A 22,242-nucleotide genomic window follows, 5' to 3' on the forward strand; every position below is an offset into this window, starting at 1 on the left:
CTGCGGCCTTGTCTGTCTATCACTAATTTAAATGAGTCACGCTCATTTGTTTTGTTTTGCTGGAGCTGTATGAATGAAGTGTGTGAGTTAGCGATATTCATCCCCACTGAGCACAGGCGTCAATTCAACGTCTATCCCACGTTGGTTCAACATAATTTCATTGAAATGGCGTGGAAACAATGTGTATTCAACCAGTGTGTGCCCAGTGGGTCAGTTCTATTATTTTCTATTCATCCTGTTTCTTTCTCTCTTTCTCTCTTTCTCTCTCTCTCTCTCTCTCTCTCTCTCTCTCTCTCTCTCTCTTTCTTTCTTTCTCTCCCTCCCTCTTTCTCTCTCTCTCTCTCTCTCTCTCTCTCTCTCCTCTCTCTCTCTCTCTTTCTTTCTTTCTCTCCCTCCCTCTTTCTCTCTCTCTCTCTCTCTCTCTCTCTCTCTCTCTCTCTCTCTCTCTCTCTCTCTCTCTCTTTCTTTCTTTCTCTCCCTCCCTCTTTCTCTCTCTGTCTCTCTGTTTCTCTCGCTCCCCCCCTCCCCCCTCTCTACATATAGCAGTTTATTTTTAATGTGATTCATCTTGTGTTATTTCAGATTGATTGAGAAACATTTTCTTTAGTTCTCCAAGACGACCCGGTTCAGCTCTGTTGTATTCTCAGGAGAAGTCAAGGACTACGGAAACTGAAGTGTATTGCACCCTGATTACTAAGGCTGTAATGCTATATAAAACAAAGCAGAACTTTCCTATCCAACTTTCACAGCACATACATCCAATTCATTATTGGTGTATTCCAAGAGAGGCTAATCATTCCCCTTGGTTGGATGATTGTTTTTAGCAGCAGTAGTCCTTTGCAATGGACTGTACTATTCTCAATATTCTCCTAATGGTTCACGTTAATTACCACTACTTAAAAGCAGCCAATTAGGCAAATGATCCATGGAGTTCAGAGGTCGAAAGACAGCTCACTCCATTAAAGTAATTTTTTCCCTCCCTCCCTCTCGCTCCCTCTCTCCTCTCCCCTCTCTCTTTCTCTCTCTCAATTCACTTCCAATGGATTTATTGGCATGGGAAACATATGTTTACATTGTCAAAGCAAGTGAAATAGATAATAAACAAATGTGAAATAAAAAATCTAACAGTAAACATTACACTCATAAATGTTCCAAAGGAATAGAGACATTTCAAATGTCATATTATGTCTATACACAGTGTTGTAACGATGTACAAATAGTTCAAGTACAAAAGGGCAAATAAATAAACATAAATATGGGTTGTATTTACAATGGTGTTTGTTCTTCACTGGTTGCCTTTTTCTTGTGGCAACAAGTCACAAATCTTGCTGCTGTGATGGCACACTGTGGTATTTCACCCAGTAGATATGGGAGTTTATCAATATTGGATTTGTCTTCGAATTCTTTGTGGGTCTGTGTAATCTGAGGGAAATATGTGTCTCTAATATGGTCATACATTTTTCAGGAGGTTAGGAAGTGCAGCTCCATTTCCACCTCATTTTGTGGGCAGTGTGCACTTCTCTTGAGAGCCAGGTGGCCTTTCTCAATAGCAAGGAATTTCTCACTGAGTCTGTACATCGTCAAATATTTCCTTACTTTTGTGTCAGTCACTGTGGTCAGGTATTCTGCCACTGTGTACTCTCTGTTAAGGGCCAAATAGCATTGTAGTTTAATCTGTTTTTCTGTTATTTTTTTCCAATGTGTCAGGTAATTATCTTTTTGTTTTCTCATGATTTGGTTGGGTCTAATTGTGTTGCTCTCCTGGGGCTCTGTGGGGTCTATTTGTGTTTGTGAGCAGAGCCCCAGGACCAGCTTGCTTAGGGGACTCTTCTCCAGGTTAATCACTTCCTTTTAGGTGGTTGTAGAACGGAACGTCTCTTTTCAGGATTTTGATAATTAGTAGGTATAGGACTAATTCTGCTCTGCATGCATTATTTGGTGTTTTACCTTGTACACAGAGGACATTTTTGCAGAATTCTGCATACAGTCTCAATTTGATGTTTGTCCCATTTTGTGAATTCTTGGTTCTTGAGCTGAGCCCAGACCTCACAACCATAAAGGGCAAAGGGTCATATAACTGACTAAAGTGTTTTTATGTCAAATTTTATTTTCCTTTTGATGGCATAGAAGGCCCTTCTTACCTTGTCTCACAGATTGTTCGCAGCTTTGTGGAAGTTACCTGTGGCACTGATGTTTAGGCCAAGGTATGTAAAGTTTTTTGTGTGCTCTAGGGCAACGGTGTCTAGATGGAATTTTTATTTGTGGTCCTGGCTTTTTTGGAACACTATTATTTTTGTCTTACTGAGATTTACTGTCAGGGCCCAGGTCTGGCAGAATCTGTACAGAAGATCTAGGTGCTGCTGTAAGACCTCCTTGGTTGGGGACAGAAGCACCAGATCATCAGCAAACAGTAGACATTTGACTTCAGATTCTAGTAGGGTGAGGCCGGGTGCTGCAGACTGTTCTAGTGCTCTCGCCAATTCGTTGATATATTTGTTGAAGAGGGTTGTGCTCAAGCTGCGACCCTGTCTCACCCCACGTCCCTGTGAAATGAAATATGATTTTTTTTTGCCAATTTCAAATCAAATCAAACTGTAGACCTTACCGTGAAATGCTTACTTACAAGCCCATAATCAACAATGCAATTCAAGAAAGAGTTAAGAAAATATTTCCCAAACAAATGTAAGTAAAAAAATTATAAAAAGTAACACAATAAAATAACAATAATGAGGCTATATACGTGGGGTACCGGTACCGTGTCAATGTGCGGGAGTACAGGTTAGTTGAGGTAATTTGTTTATGTAGGTAAGGGTAATGTGACTATGCATAGATAATAAACAGCGAGTAACAGCAGTGTGCAGACAATTGGGGGGGGTTCAATGTAAATAGTCCAGGTGGCCATTTTATTAATTGTTCAGCAGTCTTATGGCTTGGGGGTAGAAGCTGTTAAGGAGCCTTGCCGTGCGGTAGCAGAGAGAACAGTCTATGACTTGGGTGACTGGAGTCTTTGACAATTTTTTGGGCCTTCCTCTGATTTCACGTAGTATAGAGGTCCTGGATGTCAGGAAGCTTGGCCCCAGTGATGTACTGGGCCGTACGCACTACCCTCTGTAGCGCCTTACGGTCAGATGCCGAGCAGTTGCCATACCAGGCAGTGATTCAACCGGTCAGGATGCTCTCGATTGTGCAGCTGTAGAACTTTCTTAGGATCAGGGGACCCATGACAAATCTTTTCAGTCTCCTGAGGGGGAATAGGCGTTGTCGTGCCCTCTTCAAGACTGTCTTGGTGTGTTTGGACCATGATAGTTTGTTGGTGATGTGGGACACCAAGGAACTTGAAACTTTCGACCCGCTCCAATACAGCCCCGTCGATGTTAATGGGGGCCTGTTCAGTCTGCCTATTCCTGTAGTCCACGATCAGCTCCTTTGTCTTGCTCACATTGAGGGAGAGGTTGTTGTCCTGGCACCACACTGACAGGTCTCTGACCTCCTCCCTATAAGCTGTCTCGTCATTGTCAGTAATCATTGTTGTGTCGTCAGCAAACTTAATGATGGTGTTGGAGTCGTGTTTGGCCACGCAGCTGTGGCCAAACAGGGAGTACAGAAGGGGACTAAGCACTAACCACACACTTGTTGTTTCTGTACATGGATTTCATAATGTCGTTCGTTTTTCCCCCAACGCCGCTTTCCATCAATTTGTATAGCAGCATGAGAAGACTTTTCCTTTGTTTTGGTTGGTTTGTTTGTCAATTAGGGTGTGCAGGGTAAATATGTGGTCTGTTGTGATGTAATTTGTTAAAAAGCCAATTTGACATTTTGATTGGTGTGATCAGTCCGTGGTTCCAAATATTGGGGAAAATGCCAGAGCTGAGGATGATGTTAAAGAGTTTAAGTATAGCCAATTGGAATTTGTGATCTGTATATTTCGTAATTTCATTTAGGATACCATCAACACCACAGGCCTTTTTGGGTTGAAGGGTTTGTATTTTCTCCTGTAGTTCATTCAATGTACCGTCTCTCTCTCTCTGCCAAACTCTCTCTCGGTCTCTCTCTGTTTTCTAGGTCTACTGAAGCGCTAAATCTCATTAGTGTTCCCTCTATCTCTATCTGGATCTCCCTACATCTCTCTCGGCAAGATGTTGTTTTATCCTCCAGCCACACGTTGTTTTCTTTCAATTTGAAGCGTAATTTAACATGTCGCTGTAACCCCCCCATACCCACACACTCCCCCCCCCACCCCAGTCCCCAGCATGTTGTTGTGTGTGATTGGGTTATACTCCCTATAATCTAAACCCCTTAACTTACCACCCAAGAAAATGTTTGTCTACTTTATAAACATGATGAAAACTGTGTGTACCATCATTAGAAAGTCCACGGTCAATATCTTTATTTAACTACATTTTACGTTTGAGTAATTTAGCAGACGTTCTTATCCAGAGTGCATTCATCTTAATATATCTAGGTGTGTCAACCACATATCACAGTCACTGTAAGTACACTTTTCCTTAATAAAGTAGCTGTCAGCAAAGTCAGAGCTGGGGGGTGCCACCTTTGGCAGCGATTACAGCCTCGAGTCTTCTTGGGAAAGCTTGGCACACCTGTATTTTGGGAGTTTCTCCCATTGTTCGCTGCAGATCCTCTCAAGCTTTGTCAGGTTGGATGGGGAGCGTCGCTGCACATCTGTTTTCAGGTCTCTCAAGAGATGTTCGATCGGGTTCAAGTCCGGGCTCTAGCTGGGCCACTCAAGGACATTCAGGGACTTGTCCCGAAGCCACTTCTGCGTTGTCTTGGCTGTGTGCTTAGGGTGTTGTCCTGTTGGAAGGTGAACCTTCACCCCAGTCTGAGGTCCTGAGTGCTCTGGAGCAGGTTTTCATCAAGAATCTCTCTGTACTTTGCTCCATTCATCTTTCCATCGAACCTGACTACTCTCCCAGTCCCTGCCACTGAAAAACACCCCCACAGCATGATGCTGCCACCACCATGCTTCACCGTAGGGATGGTACCAGGTTTCCTCCGGACGTGACGCTTGGCATTCATGCCAAAGAGTTGAATCTTGGTTTCATCAGACAGAGAATATTGTTTCTCATGGTCTGAGAGTCCTTTAGGTGCCTTTTGGCAAACTCCAAGCTGGCTGCAGAGATGGTTGTCCTTCTAGAAGGTTCTCCCATCTCCACAGAGGAACCCTGGAGCTCTGTCAGAGTGACCATCGAGTTCTTGGTCACCTCCCTGACCAAGGCCCTTCACCCCCGATTGCTGAGTTTGGAAGCTCTAGGAAGAGCTCTAGGAAGAGTCTTGGTGGTTCCAAATTTATTCAATTTAAGAATGATGGTGGCTACTGTGTACTTGGGGACCTTCAATGCTGCAGAAATGTTTTGGTACCCTTTCCCAGATCTGTGCCTCAACATAATCCTGTCTCAGAGCTCTATGGACAATTCCTTCGACCTCATGGCTTGGATTTTTTGTCTGACATGAACTGTCAACTGTGGGACCTTATATAGACAGGTGTGTGCCTTTCTAAATCATGTCCAATCAATTGAATTTACCACAGGTGGACTCCAATCGAGTTGTATAAACATCTCAAGGATGATCAATGGAAACAGGATGCACCTGAGCTCAATGTTGAGTCTCATTGCAAAGGGTCGGAATACTTATGTAAATAAGTTATTTCATTTTTTATTTTATTTTTATTTGCACACACACAAAAAAAGCTGTTTTCACTTTGTCAGTATAGGGTATTGTGTGTAGATTGATGAGGGAAAAATGATTTAATACATTTTAGAAAAGGCTGTAACTTAACTGTCACGCCCTGGCCATAGAGAGGGTTTGTTCTCTATTTTGGTTAGGCCAGGGTGTGACTAGGGTGGGCATTCTATGTCCTTTTTTCTATGTTTTGTGTATTTCTTTGTTTTGGCCGGGTATGGTTCTCAATCAGGGACAGCTGTCTATCGTTGTCTCTGATTGGGAGCCATACTTAGGTAGCCTTTTCCCACAGGGTTTTTGTGGGTAGTTTATTTCTGTTTAGTGTTTTGCACCTTACGGAACTGTTTCAGTTATTCTCTTTGTTATTTTTGTTTTAGTGTTCAGTTTATCAATAAAGCATGAACCCTTACCACGCTGCGTTTTGGTCCGATGATTCCTCCTCTTCGGACGACGAAGACAACTGTTACATTAACAAAATGTGAAAAAGGGGAAGCGATCTGAACACCTACCGAATGAACTGTATTTCACATAATACACAGGTTACATGGGTCTTCTCAGTGTTATAAGGTGATATTGTATTACAGGATAAACACATGTCCATTTAAAGTAGAGTGAAAAGCACCACATTCAGGGTGAGGGTCAGAATATCATCTTAATGGCAGAAATGTACCGGGAGGTCTCTGCTCTGCTCTCTAGATTTTTCAAAGTGCAGAGATTGGCCAATCCTTTATGCAGCTTGATAATATGCTAGAAAGCCTTGGTGAAAGGGGGAGAGGAGGAGATGGAGGAGAGGATGAAAGGAGGCAGGGTGACAGGAATAATTGTGTCCTTAAAAGCTGTGGGGTTTGTGTTGGGAGGTGAGAGGTGAGGTCTTTCAACGCCTCCATCGGCCCAAGGGAGGTTAGACGCCACATAGATTTTTGACAAGTGAATGAGAGGAGAATTAACTAGCCTACATCAAAACATGCTTTTAGACAGACTGAGGTACAATGTCATTTCACATTGAAGCAAGTCTCTCCTAAGCCAATGTCATTTTACATTGAAGCAAGTCTCTCCTCAGCCAATGTGAGTTTACATTGAAGCAAGTTTCTCCTATGCCAATGGGATTTTCCATTGAACCAAGTTTCTTCTCAGCCAATGGGATTTTCCATTAAAGCAAGTTTCTTCTCAGCCAATGGGATTTTCCATTGAACCAAGTTTCTTCTCAGCCAATGGGATTTTCCATTGAAGCAAGTTTCTCCTTAGCCAATGTGATTTTCCATTGAACCAATTTTCTCCTCAGCCAATGTAAGTATAGACTTTTTGACAAGCCAAACCAAACTAAAAACCCTGCTTACAAGGCAACAGTCAGGTGTGTGTGAGGCAACAGTCAGGTGTGTGTGAGGCAACAGTCAGGTGTGTGTGAGGCAACAGTCAGGTGTGTGTGAGGCAACAGTCAGGTGTGTGTGAGGCAACAGTCAGGTGTGTGTGTGTGAGGCAACAGTCAGGTGTGTGTGAGGCAACAGTCAGGTGTGTGTGTGAGGCAACAGTCAGGTGTGTGTGTGTGAGGCAACAGTCAGGTGTGTGTGTGTGAGGCAACAGTCAGGTGTGTGTGTGTGAGGCAACAGTCAGGTGTGTGTGTGAGGCAACAGTCAGGTGTGTGTGTGTGAGGCAACAGTCAGGTGTGTGTGTGTGAGGCAACAATCAGGTGTGTGTGTGAGGCAACAGTCAGGTGTGTGTGTGAGGCAACAGTCAGGTGTGTGTGTGTGAGGCAACAGTCAGGTGTGTGTGAGGCAACAGTCAGGTGTGTGTGAGGCAACAGTGAGGTGGAAGACATCCAGAACCGTTTTAGATGGTTTAGAGAGAGAAATCACACACACACACACACACACACACACACACACACACACACACACACACACACACACACACACACACACACACACACACACACACACACACACACACACACACACACACACACACAGGCTTGTCACTCAGCTATGGCCTGTGTTCGTCGACTAGAGGTGTGTCTGTCTGAGTGGATATAGGGGACACACAGGATTGATGTGATCTTACAAGCCATCAGGTTCAGCACAGCTTTCTCAAACATGACCTGAAGTGTGCCGGCCCCAAGCAAATGCTGCTGTCACCTCGGCCAACCACGGCTGTCGTCTCCCTTAACAGCCAATGAGTGGTGACAGCCGCGGCGTTTCCAAAACAAATCAGTGCTGCGCATGGTAACACTATGCGTCCCGCCGATTCAGCACTCACCAAGACGAGAGCAGGAGTGTAAAACGCTAATGCTCTGACTAATGTGTGTGTGTGTGTGTGTGTGTGTGTGTGTGTGTGTGTGTGTGTGTGTGTGTGTGTGTGTGTGTGTGTGTGTGTGTGTGTGTGTGTTGATCTGTGTTGGCACGTGTGTCTGCGAGTGCAGTTTACATATTTCTGTTTTCTTTCAATTTGAAGAGTAATTTAACATGTCTGTCACTGTAACCCCCCCCCCCCCAGTCCCCAGCATGTTGTTGTGTGTGATTGGTTATACTCCCTAAAATGTAAACCACTTAACTTACCACCCAACAAAATGTTTGTCTTGTGTTTTGAGGGGAGCCTTTGTCTCTTGTGTTTGTGTGTGTGTGCGCGCATGTGTGTGTGTGTGTGCGTGTTGTGTGTGTGTGTGTGTGTGTTACCCTTCATTAACCAGTTTGCACTGTCTGTAAGTGCATCAGCATGGCAATGCACTCCTCTCCCTTTGTTCTCTTCAATCCTCTCTCTCCTCCTCCCCTCCCTCTCTCCTCTTTCTCCCCCCTCTTTCTCTCTCCTCCTCTCTCTTCCTCCCTCCTCCTTTCTCTCTCTCCTGTGTGTGTTCCGTCTGTCTTTAACCTGTGAATAGTCAAAGGGAACAGAGAGCTCTATCGACTTCTCATCTAATCCTTACCTATTGATTACCACCCTAGTAGGAAGGTCCTCCATACACATGAAGAGGTATTTCCTAGTAACAAAGGGCATTAACTGAATGAAATGATATTCAGCACATACACAGTAAAGCAGTTCTGCTGAGATCTCCGTTATGTTGAAGAGTTGTGTGTAATCACTGTAGGTCAGTTACTGGGGTGATGGGGAGGAAAGAAGCCCATGGTGGAGCTAGTCTAGCCTGTTCACCCCATAGAGAAACCAGGACTGGCATGCTCTCACACACACACACACACACACACACACACACACACACACACACACACACACACACACACACACACACACACACACACACACACACACACACACACACACAGCCTCTGGTCTTTTTAAAATAGTTTTTCTATTGATGTTGTTGTTTGTACATCAGGAGCATTATGATAATGTCCAGTATTTATCATGGTCCTCTGCTTAAGGGGAAGATACAGAACTAGTTTTAGGAGGTTTTTTTCCACTATTTTCTGTTGCTTTGAATCGGATATTTCCAGGCAATTCAGGGCATTTTTTATGCTTTGTGATTATTAGTAATAATGATAAATTGGCCATCAGCATTGCTCATCTCATACCTCCAAGCTCTGTCAGTGTGCTACTGTAACATGCTGGGAAACTGTACTGAATGGTGGACTGCTCCTAACCTCCCTCATAATCTCCCTCCTAACCTCCCTCATAACCTCCCTCCTAACCTCCCTCATAGTCTCCCTCCTAACCTCCCTCATAACCTCCCTCCTAACCTCCCTCCTAACCTCCCTCATAACCTCCCTCATAACCTCCCTCATAGTCTCCCTCCTAACCTCCCTCATAACCTCCCTCCTCTATTCTCCCTCATAACCTCCCTCATAACCTCCCTCCTAACCTCCCTCCTACTCTCCCTCCTAACCTCCCTCCTAACCTCCCTCCTAACCTCCCTCATAACCTCCCTCCTAACCTCCCTCATAACCTCCCTCATAACCTCCCTCATAAACTCCCTCATAACCTCCCTCCTAACCTCCCTCATAACCTCCCTCATAAACTCCCTCATAAACTCCCTCTTAACCTCCCTCCTAACCTCCCTCCTAACCTCCCTCATAACCTCCCTCATTATCTCCCTCCTAACCTCCCTCCTAACCTCCCTCATAACCTCCCTCCTAACCTCCCTCATAAACCCTCATAACCACCCTCATAAACTCCCTTATAACCTCCCTCCTTCCCATTCTCCCTCCCAGTCAGCTAACCCAATGAAACGTTAACACTAAACTTTCTCTCCCTCCCTCAGACTGTCCAGGAGAGGCTAACAGGTCAGCTAACCCAATGAAACGTTAACACTAAACTTTCTCTCCCTCCTTCCCTCTCCCTCCCTCAGACTGTCCAGGAGAGGCTAACAGGTCAGCTAACCCAATGAACAGCAACAGGAAAGAGGACATGGAGATTTCGTCCCACTACCGGCAGCTCCTGCGGGAGCTCAACGAGCAGCGGCAGCATGGCATCTTGTGTGACGCCTGTGTCATTGTGGAGGGGAAGATCTTCAAGGCCCACAAGAACGTCCTCCTGGGCTCCTCGCGCTACTTCAAGACCCTCTACTGCCAGGTGGGTGTGGTGGAGGGGAATACAGGTTTGAGTACATTAGTGCTGGAGGACTGGACGTTGGCCTAAATCCCAGATCAGATCTTAGTGCTGCTGTCCCATTTGCTTGCTCAATAGGGGCTTAATTGATGATTGGTTGATTGAAAATGGATTATCCTCATTCAGTTTAAAGCACCTTGGAGTTTGTGAAGAACACTATGTACAGTAAGGATACAGTAAGTCATTAATACCGTTATCATTCATCATTCAGGTTAAGAAAGGGGCGGAGCCACATCACCAAACAACCGTCACTCACCTGGACATCGTCACAGCAACAGGCTTTAAAGCCATCCTGGACTTCATGTACTCTGCCCACCTGGCGCTGACCAGTAAAAACGTCATTGAGGTGATGTCAGCTGCCAGTTACCTACAGATGACCGACATCGTCCAGGCCTGCCACGGCTTCATCAAGGCCGCGCTGGACATCAGTATCCGCTCCGAGCTGGCCGACGAACTGGCCGACTTCGAGATGGGGGCTGTCGCGGCCGCTGGGATATGTGGGGGAGGTATAGGGGGAGGTGGGGGAGGTATAGGGGGAGAAAGAGGAGGAGGAGGGTTAGGAGGGGCGGCGTCAGAGGCCCTGGCGTCCATCATATCAGGTGGAAGCTCCTCGCCATGGCTGGAGAGGCGTACGAGTCCAGCCAACTCTTCTGGTGACTCAGCCATCGCCAGCTGCCATGAGGGTAGTGGCAGTACATACGGTAAAGAGGACCAGGAGACACCCAAGAGCCATGAGAGCCAGGAAGACGGTGGCCATGACTCCCAGCACGCCTGGCCACACGACTACCGCCCCGTCACTGTCAAAGAAGAACAAGTCTCACCCTCCTCCACTTCTCACCCCCGGGAGAGGCTCAGAGTGGGTGCAGGGGCACAGGGGGTGCAGGGGGGAGGAGGGTTGGGAGGAGGAAGTGACGGGGCATGGCAGCCCTCTGGGTCGGGGAGGAGGAAGAACAGGAAGAACAAGGACACAGTCAGACATATTACCCAGCAGACCGAGCTGGACAGAGACAGCAGGCCGGGCTCTCCGCTGCCCCCCGTGATGGGCGTGACTCGTTGGAGCTACAATGGACAGGACATCCCAGGTAGGAGACACTTCCCCTGGGTTCCTGGGTTCCTGGGTTCCTGGGTCTCTGGGTCTCTGGGTACAGGACAGGGGAGGGCAGAATGTGCTATGCTTTGGTTGTATCTCCTTAACACATATTTGATAACATGATTATCTTATATCATTTGGAAAGGTAAAAGCACATTTCCATATTTGGACAGTACATATGAATTGTCTTACATAACAAACCTCTTCCCTGCGTGTGTGTGTGTGTGTGTGTGTGTGTGGATAGGTAGATCATTAAGTGGTTATAAAGTGAGGGGAAGCTAATCCTGGGTGCATTAAGGGAGTTGGCTGTGAAATGGGCACACGCATGGTAGCAGCTAAAGAAAACAGGATAATTGCATTGACCCGGGTCTGCGCACGGATTATGCACGCGTCCTCGCCATCTAGACTCCTCCCCCTCTCTCTGGGGTTTAGGGAAGGACCTCTCTGAAGAGGGCGAGAGGAAGGGGAGGGAGAGGGATGATGAGAGGGGGAGAGGAGGGAGGGAGGAGGAGGGAGGGAGGGAGGGAGGAGGGAGGGAGGGAGGGAGGGAGGGAGGGAGGGAGGGCGGCGGACTGATTCATATAGGCTTAATATTCGTTTACCTACTTAACTCTAAATTGTCTTGAAGTCTGCGACACATAATGATCTTAGGCACAACGGACAAGTACAGCAAACTCACACACACACACACACACACACACACACACACACACACACACACACACACACACACACACACACACACACACACACACACACACACACACACACACACACACACACACGTACAGACAGACACACAGTTTTGGCCGAACCAGAGTAGGTTTACAGGGTTGGCATTAACCAGGAAACGTTCTCTCAGCCTTGACGAAAGGTTACAGGAAATCTCTTGTTGCCGGTGATGTATTTTGGCAGAGTTTGGCACTAGTGCAGCCAAACACTGGCATTTACCTATCAGTGGTATTTTGCCTACCCCATTTTGTGAAAGGTTTTCAGTACAGTAGATCAGGCTGTCAGTAGCTGAATTGCTGTTTCCCCTGGCAGAGCTGTTCTTTAGGTTTGTGAGAGTACTGGTTTAGTTGAAGTCTTGTGTGCAGTAATGGGGTGTTGTCTTTCAGGGGATTGACAGTGTTGGTATTGTGTCGTCTGACCATGGGGTTTTTGCAGTGTGGGTTTAGTGGGCGTATAATTGGTAGGATTGTGTGTTTGAGGATGGGGTTTGGGGTTGTTTGTGTGGGTGGGTGGGTGTTTGTGGAGACACCCTCCTGTCCCGTTGGTTTCTGGGACGTCTTCTGATAAGGATAAGAGGGAGAAAGGCACCTCCACTCTGAGATTAGCTTAATTGCTTCATTCTTTATTGATGGAATAATGCCTAAACACTCTCTCTCTTTCTCTCCCTCTCTCTCCCTCTCCCTTTCTCTCCCTCTCTCTGTCTGTGTGTCTGTCTGTCTCTCTTTCCCCTCCTCCTTTTTAATAATGCATCTCTATAGACACTAGCTCTTCCCCAGGCTGAGCTGTTTTAAGATGCCTCCTCTGAGTGGATGTTTGAGTGGAATAGAAATGCTATCATAGACATAGAGTTAAAGGAAAACTCCACCCCAAAACTATATTTTAGTATTTGCTTCATTAGTCCATTGTTGATACAGTCCCAAAATGTTTTGCATGTCAGCAATCAAGTTTTCAAGATGTATAATTTTCGAAATACAGAAATCTTGCCCATATTATGCAAAACGCATCTGTATTTTGAAAGTTACATATCCTGAAAACTTGATTGGTGCCATGCAAAACATTTTGGGACTATATCAACAATACACTACTGGTGCTTCCAAACAGTATCAACAGTAAGAGTGCCTTGACATGGGAATATATATGTTTTAGCTATGCAGTAACTATGCTATGCAGTAACTATGCTATGCAGTAACTATGCTATGCAGTAACTATGAAATCAACATTTGAAGCATAGTTATTTGGCAATTGCTCTTTTGGATGGCAATTACATGTTTTCATTTCCCTGCTGTAAAGCAGTATATCAGAAGATATATTGGTATCGGTAGCTTTTCTCCATCAAAAAATGGAATCGGTATCAGACCCCTATTGCAACATCTACTGTGAGCTTGATATCATTATTGAGGCCAGTGAGCAGTGAATGGACTTAAGACCATTATGATTCAAATAGGGTATGTACTTGTATGACAACGTTACAATTGTATTCCATGGAATGTATTTATTTATTTAATACATCTATTTGATAGGGACAGTATTTCGAAATAAAATCTATAAATACGTCGTACAATTCTGTTTTATAATTCAGTACCAAATAACACCTTCTATTGGTTCATGTGAACACAGCGAGGTAATTGCTCTCTCTTCCTGTGAGCATTATATTGTGGGCTGCACAGTTGCTGTTTGGCCTAATAAAAAAATAACTTGTGATTTTTTAGGGGTTTTTCCGCCTGTGAAAACCCCATATTGTGACCTTTTGGGTTGGCCAGGGGGATTTTTGGAGATGGTTGGTAGATGGACAGCGTGACATGTACACATACACACACACACACACTCACACACACACACACACACACACACACACACACACACACACACACACACACACACACACACACACACACACACCATACACACACAGTGGTGGAAAAAGTACTCAATTGTCATACTTGAGTAAAAGTAAAGATACCTTAATAGAAAATGACTCAAGTAAAGTGAAATTCACACAGGAAAATACTACTTGAGTAAAAGTCTAAAAGTATTTGGTCTGAAAAACACTGAAGTATCAAAAGCTAAATGTAATTGCTAAATTATACTTAAGTATAAAACATTTAAAGTAAAAGTATAAATCATTTCAAATTCCTTATATTAAGCAAACCAGATGGCACCATTTAAAATTGTTTTAAATATTTACAGATAGCCAGGGGCTATCTCCAACACTCAGACATAATTTACAAACTAAGCATGTGTGTTTAGTAAGTCTGCCAGATCAGAGGCAGTAGGGATGACCAGGGATGTTCTCTGTTTAGTGAGTCCGCCAGATCAGAGGCAGTAGGGATACCCAGGGATGTTCTCTGTTTAGTGAGTCCTCCAGATCAGAGGCAGTAGGGATGACCAGGGATGTTCTCTGTTTAGTGAGTCCGCCAGATCAGAGGCAGTAGGGATGACCAGGGATGTTCTCTGTTTAGTGAGTCCTCCAGATCAGAGGCAGTAGGGATGACCAGGGATGTTCTCTGTTTAGTGAGTCCTCCAGATCAGAGGCAGTAGGGATGACCAGGGATGTTCTCTGTTTAGTGAGTCTGCCAGATCAGAGGCAATAGGGATGACCAGGGATGTTCTCTGTTTAGTGAGTCTGCCAGATCAGAGGCAGTAGGGATGACCAGGGATGTTCTCTGTTTAGTGAGTCTGCCAGATCAGAGGCAGTAGAGATCACCAGGGATGTTCTCTTGATAAGTGTGTGAATTGGACCATTTTCCTGTCAAAATGTAACAAGTACTTTTGGGTGTCAGGGAAAATGTATGGAGAAAAAAGTACATTGCTTTCTTTTGGAATGTAGTGAAGTAATAGTAAAAGTTATAAAATATAAATAGTAAAGTACAGATACCCCAAAAACTTCTTAAGAAGTACTTTAAAGTATTTTTAGTTAATTAATTTACACCACTGCGCACGCACGCGCGCACACACACACACACACACACACACACACACACACTGCTTAGATTATCTGACTATCTACATGTGGGCTGTTATTTCCGTTCTCTCCAGGCCTAACTCATGGATTACATATACAATGTTTGAGGAAGGTGTGAAATCCCACCTCTTTATCTGAGCTGAACTTCCTCTCTCTGCTCTCTGCTGGGGTTTCACAATCTACCCCACAGCTACAACCACACACACAGGCATACACACAGTACTCACACACAGGCATACACACAGTACTCACACACACACACACTTGTTTTGGGTCATAAGCTGTTTAAGGGCCCTTCCATATATTGTATAAACAAAGTATTTATTCAAGATGAGCTCAGGGTCTTAATTCTGCCTGGATGCAGATTATATGTTGCTCGTATAGATGTGTTATTAGACAAGGCCTAGTGTGTTGGTCACCTTGGAAACCATGTTAGGAGATCATTTTCATTACATACAATCGCTTTCTTTTTGTTAGCCGAGTACCAGACAGGCATTCTGCTTTTCGATTGTTTTTAGTTGTGCATGTTTGGGCCTGTCTGACTTTATACCCACATCCCTCTGACAAGCGTGTTTGGGCCTGTATGACTTTATACCCTCATCACTCTGACAAGCGTGTTTGGGCCTGTATGACTTTATACCCACATCACTCTGACAAGCGTGTTTGGGCCTGTATGACTTTATACCCACATCACTCTGACAAGCGTGTTTGGGCCTGTATGACTTTATACCCTCATCACTCTGACAAGCGTGTTTGGGCCTGTATGACATTATACCCTCATCACTCTGACAAGCGTGTTTGGGCCTGTATGACTTTATACCCTCATCACTCTGACAAGCGTGTTTGGTCCTGTATGACGTTATACCCTCATCACTCTGACAAGCGTGTTTGGTCCTGTATGACTTTATACCCTCATCACTCTGACAAGCGTGTTTGGTCCTGTATGACTTTATACCCTCATCACTCTGACAAGCGTGTTTGGGCCTGTATGACTTTATACCCTCATCACTCTGACAAGCGTGTTTGGGCCTGTATGACTTTATACCCTCATCCCTCTGACAAGCGTGTTTGGGCCTGTATGACTTTATACCCTCATCACTCTGACAAGCGTGTTTGGGCCTGTATAACTTTATACCCTCATCCCTCTGACAAGCGTGTTTGGGCCTGTATGACTTTATACCCTCATCCCTCTGACAAGCGTGTTTGGGCCTGTATGACTTTATACCCTCATCCCTCTGACAAGCGTGTTTGGGCCTGTATGACTTTATACCCTCATCACTCTGACAAGCGTGTTTGGGCCTGTATGACTTTATACCCTCATCACTCTGACAAGCGTGTTTGGGCCTGTATGACTTTATACCCTCATCACTCTGACAAGCGTGTTTGGGCCTGTATGACTTTATACCCTCATCACTCTGACAAGCGTGTTTGGGCCTGTATGACTTTATACCCTCATCACTCTGACAAGCGTGTTTGGGCCTGTATGACTTTATACCCTCATCACTCTGACAAGCGTGTTTGGGCCTGTATGACTTTATACCCTCATCACTCTGACAAGCGTGTTTGGGCCTGTATGACTTTATACCCTCATCCCTCTGACAAGCGTGTTTGGGCCTGTATGACTTTATACCCTCATCACTCTGACAAGCGTGTTTGGGCCTGTATGACTTTATACCCTCATCCCTCTGACAAGCGTGTTTGGGCCTGTATGACTTTATACCCTCATCCCTCTGACAAGCGTGTTTGGGCCTGTATGACTTTATACCCTCATCCCTCTGACAAGCGTGTTTGGGCCTGTATGACTTTATACCCACATCCCTCTGACAAGCGTGTTTGGGCCTGTATGACTTTATACCCTCATCCCTCTGACAAGCGTGTTTGGGCCTGTATGACTTTATACCCTCATCACTCTGACAAGCGTGTTTGGTCCTGTATGACTTTATACCCTCATCACTCTGACAAGCGTGTTTGGGCCTGTATGACTTTATACCCTCATCACTCTGACAAGCGTGTTTGGGCCTGTATGACTTTATACCCTCATCACTCTGACAAGCGTGTTTGGGCCTGTATGACTTTATACCCTCATCACTCTGACAAGCGTGTTTGGGCCTGTATGACTTTATACCCTCATCCCTCTGACAAGCGTGTTTGGGCCTGTATGACTTTATACCCTCATCACTCTGACAAGCGTGTTTGGGCCTGTATGACTTTATACCCTCATCACTCTGACAAGCGTGTTTGGGCCTGTATGACTTTATACCCTCATCACTCTGACAAGCGTGTTTGGGCCTGTATGACTTTATACCCTCATCCCTCTGACAAGCGTGTTTGGGCCTGTATGACTTTATACCCTCATCACTCTGACAAGCGTGTTTGGGCCTGTATGACTTTATACCCTCATCCCTCTGACAAGCGTGTTTGGGCCTGTATGACTTTATACCCTCATCACTCTGACAAGCATGTTTGGGCCTGTATGACTTTATACCCACATCCCTCTGACAAGCGTGTTTGGGCCTGTATGACTTTATACCCTCATCACTCTGACAAGCGTGTTTGGGCCTGTATGACTTTATACCCTCATCACTCTGACAAGCGTGTTTGGGCCTGTATGACTTTATACCCTCATCACTCTGACAAGCGTGTTTGGGCCTGTATGACTTTATACCCTCATCACTCTGACAAGCGTGTTTGGTCCTGTATGACTTTATACCCTCATCACTCTGACAAGCGTGTTTGGGCCTGTATGACTTTATACCCTCATCACTCTGACAAGCGTGTTTGGGCCTGTATGACTTTATACCCTCATCCCTCTGACAAGCGTGTTTGGGCCTGTATGACTTTATACCCTCATCCCTCTGACAAGCGTGTTTGGGCCTGTATGACTTTATACCCTCATCCCTCTGACAAGCGTGTTTGGGCCTGTATGACTTTATACCCTCATCCCTCTGACAAGCGTGTTTGGGCCTGTATGACTTTATACCCTCATCCCTCTGACAAGCGTGTTTGGGCCTGTATGACTTTATACCCTCATCCCTCTGACAAGCGTGTTTGGGCCTGTATGACTTTATACCCTCATCACTCTGACAAGCGTGTTTGGGCCTGTATGACTTTATACCCTCATCACTCTGACAAGCGTGTTTGGGCCTGTATGACTTTATACCCTCATCCCTCTGACAAGCGTGTTTGGGCCTGTATGACTTTATACCCTCATCACTCTGACAAGCGTGTTTGGGCCTGTATGACTTTATACCCTCATCACTCTGACAAGCGTGTTTGGGCCTGTATGACTTTATACCCTCATCACTCTGACAAGCGTGTTTGGGCCTGTATGACTTTATACCCTCATCCCTCTGACAAGCGTGTTTGGGCCTGTATGACTTTATACCCTCATCCCTCTGACAAGCGTGTTTGGGCCTGTATGACTTTATACCCTCATCCCTCTGACAAGCGTGTTTGGGCCTGTATGACTTTATACCCTCATCCCTCTGACAAGCGTGTTTGGGCCTGTATGACTTTATACCCTCATCCCTCTGACAAGCGTGTTTGGGCCTGTATGACTTTATACCCTCATCCCTCTGACAAGCGTGTTTGGGCCTGTATGACTTTATACCCTCATCCCTCTGACAAGCGTGTTTGGGCCTGTATGACTTTATACCCTCATCACTCTGACAAGCGTGTTTGGTCCTGTATGACTTTATACCCTCATCACTCTGACAAGCGTGTTTGGGCCTGTATGACTTTATACCCTCATCACTCTGACAAGCGTGTTTGGGCCTGTATGACTTTATACCCTCATCACTCTGACAAGCGTGTTTGGGCCTGTATGACTTTATACCCTCATCACTCTGACAAGCGTGTTTGGGCCTGTATGACTTTATACCCTCATCCCTCTGACAAGCGTGTTTGGGCCTGTATGACTTTCATACCCTCATCACTCTGACAAGCGTGTTTGGGCCTGTATGACTTTATACCCTCATCACTCTGACAAGCGTGTTTGGGCCTGTATGACTTTATACCCTCATCACTCTGACAAGCGTGTTTGGGCCTGTATGACTTTATACCCTCATCCCTCTGACAAGCGTGTTTGGGCCTGTATGACTTTATACCCTCATCACTCTGACAAGCGTGTTTGGGCCTGTATGACTTTATACCCTCATCCCTCTGACAAGCGTGTTTGGGCCTGTATGACTTTATACCCTCATCCCTCTGACAAGCGTGTTTGGGCCTGTATGACTTTATACCCTCATCCCTCTGACAAGCGTGTTTGGGCCTGTATGACTTTATACCCTCATCCCTCTGACAAGCGTGTTTGGGCCTGTATGACTTTATACCCTCATCCCTCTGACAATTCTCTGGGGGCCTTCCAAACTCACCTGTGGTAGCCAGATTGGCTTCCTCAAAACAGCCCGCACTCCTTCACTTCCTCATCAACTTTTTCTCTTGTTCTCCCTTCCTTCATGCCACGTCTCCACAGTCTAAAGGTGAACGTCTGAAATAATGAATCAGCTCTCCTTTCATCCCCTTCCGCTCCATACTCCAGTTAAGACTCTCCCCATAGTATTTGCACTTCATTAAACTTGAAATAGGTTTAATATTTAAAACATTGTGAACAGATTTCAACCCCCTCACCCCTCTTGCACCTCTCTGCTTTTCTCTCCGTCCTCTTTTTCACAGTTTAATAATCTACTTTAATATTTCTCTTCTTCCACCTAATTCACTCCCTCTCCAATAAAAACCAAAATAGATGTAATATTTCTTCATTTTGAACCCCTCTCTTCACAACTCAGTGCTTGACAAGTACTCTGTTATGCCTGGTGTTGAAGTGTCGCTCTCTTCATATCTCTTTCTCTCTCTTCCTGTGTCTTCCTCTCTCTCTCTCTCTCTCTCCTTCATTAATCTAGTTTCTCAAAGTTGTTCTGTAAACTGGGTTATGTACTGGGTTATGTACTGGGTTATGTACTGGGTTATGTCCTGGGTTATGTATTATGTTCCGGGTTATGTACTGGGTTATGCCTGATGTTGAAGTCTCTCTCTCTCTCTCTCTCTCTCTCTCTCTCTCTCTCTCTCTCTCTCTCTCTCTCTCTCTCTCTCTCTCTCTCTCTCTCTCTCTCACTCTGCTTGTCTTTTCCTCTCTGCCTCTCTTTTCTTCTCTGCCTCTCTTCCTCTCTGCCTCTCTTTTCCTCTCATTCTCTATCTTTTTTCTCTGCCTCTCTCTTTTCCTCTCTGCCTCTCTTTACCCCTCTCTGCCTCTTTTTCCTCTCTGCCTCTCTTTTCCTCTCTGCCTCTCTCTTTTCTTCTGTCTCTCTTTTTTCCTCTTTGCCTCTCTCTTTTCCTCTCTGCCTCTCTCTTTTCCTCTCTGCCTCTCTCTTTTCCTCTCTGCCTCTCTCTTTTCCTCTCTCTCTCTCTTTTCCTCTCTGCCTCTCTCTTTTCCTCTCTGCCTCTCTTTTCCTCTCTGTCTCTCTCTTCTCCTCTCCCTGTCTGTTTTTTCTCCCTCAATCTCTCTCCTCTCCACCCCCCCTTTCAGCCTTTTCCTCTCCACCCTGTTGACTTTTTGTGCCCCTGTCACCCCACCTCCCTTCATTTCCCCCTCTCCCTCCCTCCATTCACCCCCTCCACTTCCTCCCTATCCCTCAGTTTTGTGTTGGCACTGAATGGGGCTGAGTGGTTATCTGTCATGTTGGTAGTCGTGACGGAATACTGTTATACTGTTCTTTCCCCTCCTCTCTCTCTCTCTCTCTCTCTCTATCTCGTTCACTCTCTCTCTCTTCTGACTCTTGTCTCTCTCTTTCAGTAGCCCACTGTTCTATTATCACCGTGGTAACCACTACTTCTCACCGCCCACCCTTCATATTTTGTTCTATGACCTCACCTCCTGTTGGACATTATGGACTCCACACAAACACACGTACACATCAACACACACACACTCCAATACGCTTTGCACTCTTATTTATTTCATCATGTTTGTGATCATCTATAAAGCAGAAATCTGTTCCCCTCCAACCCTTTGTGTTTCACGTAGTGACACCTGATCTATTTATAACCCTCTGGCTCCATACAATCCCGCTGGACAGGAAGACACCTCCTCCCTGGGCCTGACCGTTACTTTTTCCAAAACGTCAGCACCCCCCACCTCTCAACAGACTGCCAATGGAACACAACTGAGAGGGAGGGAGAGGAGGACGAGGGGAGGAGAGAGGAAGGTGGAGGAGAGGGGTGAGGAGAGCATTATGGGAGGGTGGAAGAGAGAAGAGCGAGAGAGTTGGGGGGGTTAAAGATGATCTACCCCACCTTACACCTGGGCAGGACCTGTGCTCCCCAGATAACCGCAGCCCACACACAGATACACACACAAACACAGACACACACGTGCACATGCACTCACACACATTCCATGCACATTGATCGCTGAGATCTAAAGAGTTACCCAGAAGGCCTCCTGACAGGATGTCCTGTTGGCACAGGGGGCTGCTGTGGTTGAACATTTACACTATCACAAACACACACATGCATATAGAGAGAAGATTGACTGATTTAGTCAAATGGATGTGTGTTGAGAAGGAACCAGTCGAGGGGAAGGACAGTAGTGGGGAGTAGAGTGAGTGGGTGTGTTTTTATGTGTGTCTGAATGTGGCTTTTAAGTGCTATGTGGTGAAATGGTTTATCTTCTGTTGTCGAAAGCTCCCTCTCCTCTTTCCCTCCCTCCCTCTCTCAGTGGGGGAAACTATAACAAACACCACCCAACCATCTCATTGGTCCCAAGAGAGAAAGAGAGAGGAGAAGCCCTCAAAAACCAAACCCTTCGCTCTCCTTCTCTCTCTCCTCTCCCTCCTTCTCTCGTTCCTGTTTTCCTTCTGTTTATTTTAGAGGTTTGTTCTCTTCTGTTTACTGTACTGAGCCCCCCCCACGGCTCACACACACTACTTTACCCGTCTGACCGGTATGGTGGTGGGGGGAGGAGGGTATATGTACAAATGTAGGTCCTAACAGGATGTGCAGGTCTGCTGGCTTGTGGGTGTGTCAGCTTGGCCCAGTCACAACACACACACACACACACACACACACACACACACACACACACACACACACACACACACACACACACACACACACACACACACACACACACACACAGTTGTGGGAGGGTTCCTGCTTCATCCTTCCAACCCCCGTTCCTCCCCCCTCTCTCACCCGTTCCACGCCT

General features: G+C 45.7%; 1 protein-coding gene across 4 annotated transcripts in view; it reads left to right on the forward strand.

Moving 5' to 3' along the window:
* Positions 1–22,242, forward strand: part of LOC106566585 (zinc finger and BTB domain-containing protein 46) — a 120,621-nt gene that overhangs the window by 32,907 nt on the left and 65,472 nt on the right. For all 4 annotated transcript variants that reach the window (XM_014134726.2, XM_045693023.1, XM_014134725.2 and 1 more), the window contains exons 2-3: positions 9,995–10,218; positions 10,466–11,336. In XM_014134726.2, coding sequence (XP_013990201.2) covers positions 10,030–10,218; positions 10,466–11,336 — 1,060 coding nt within the window. In that variant the 5' untranslated portion in view covers positions 9,995–10,029. The remainder of the gene's footprint in view (positions 1–9,994; positions 10,219–10,465; positions 11,337–22,242) is intronic.

Source organism: Salmo salar, chromosome ssa13, assembly GCF_905237065.1.
Source record: "Salmo salar chromosome ssa13, Ssal_v3.1, whole genome shotgun sequence".
Lineage (NCBI taxonomy): Eukaryota > Metazoa > Chordata > Actinopteri > Salmoniformes > Salmonidae > Salmo > Salmo salar.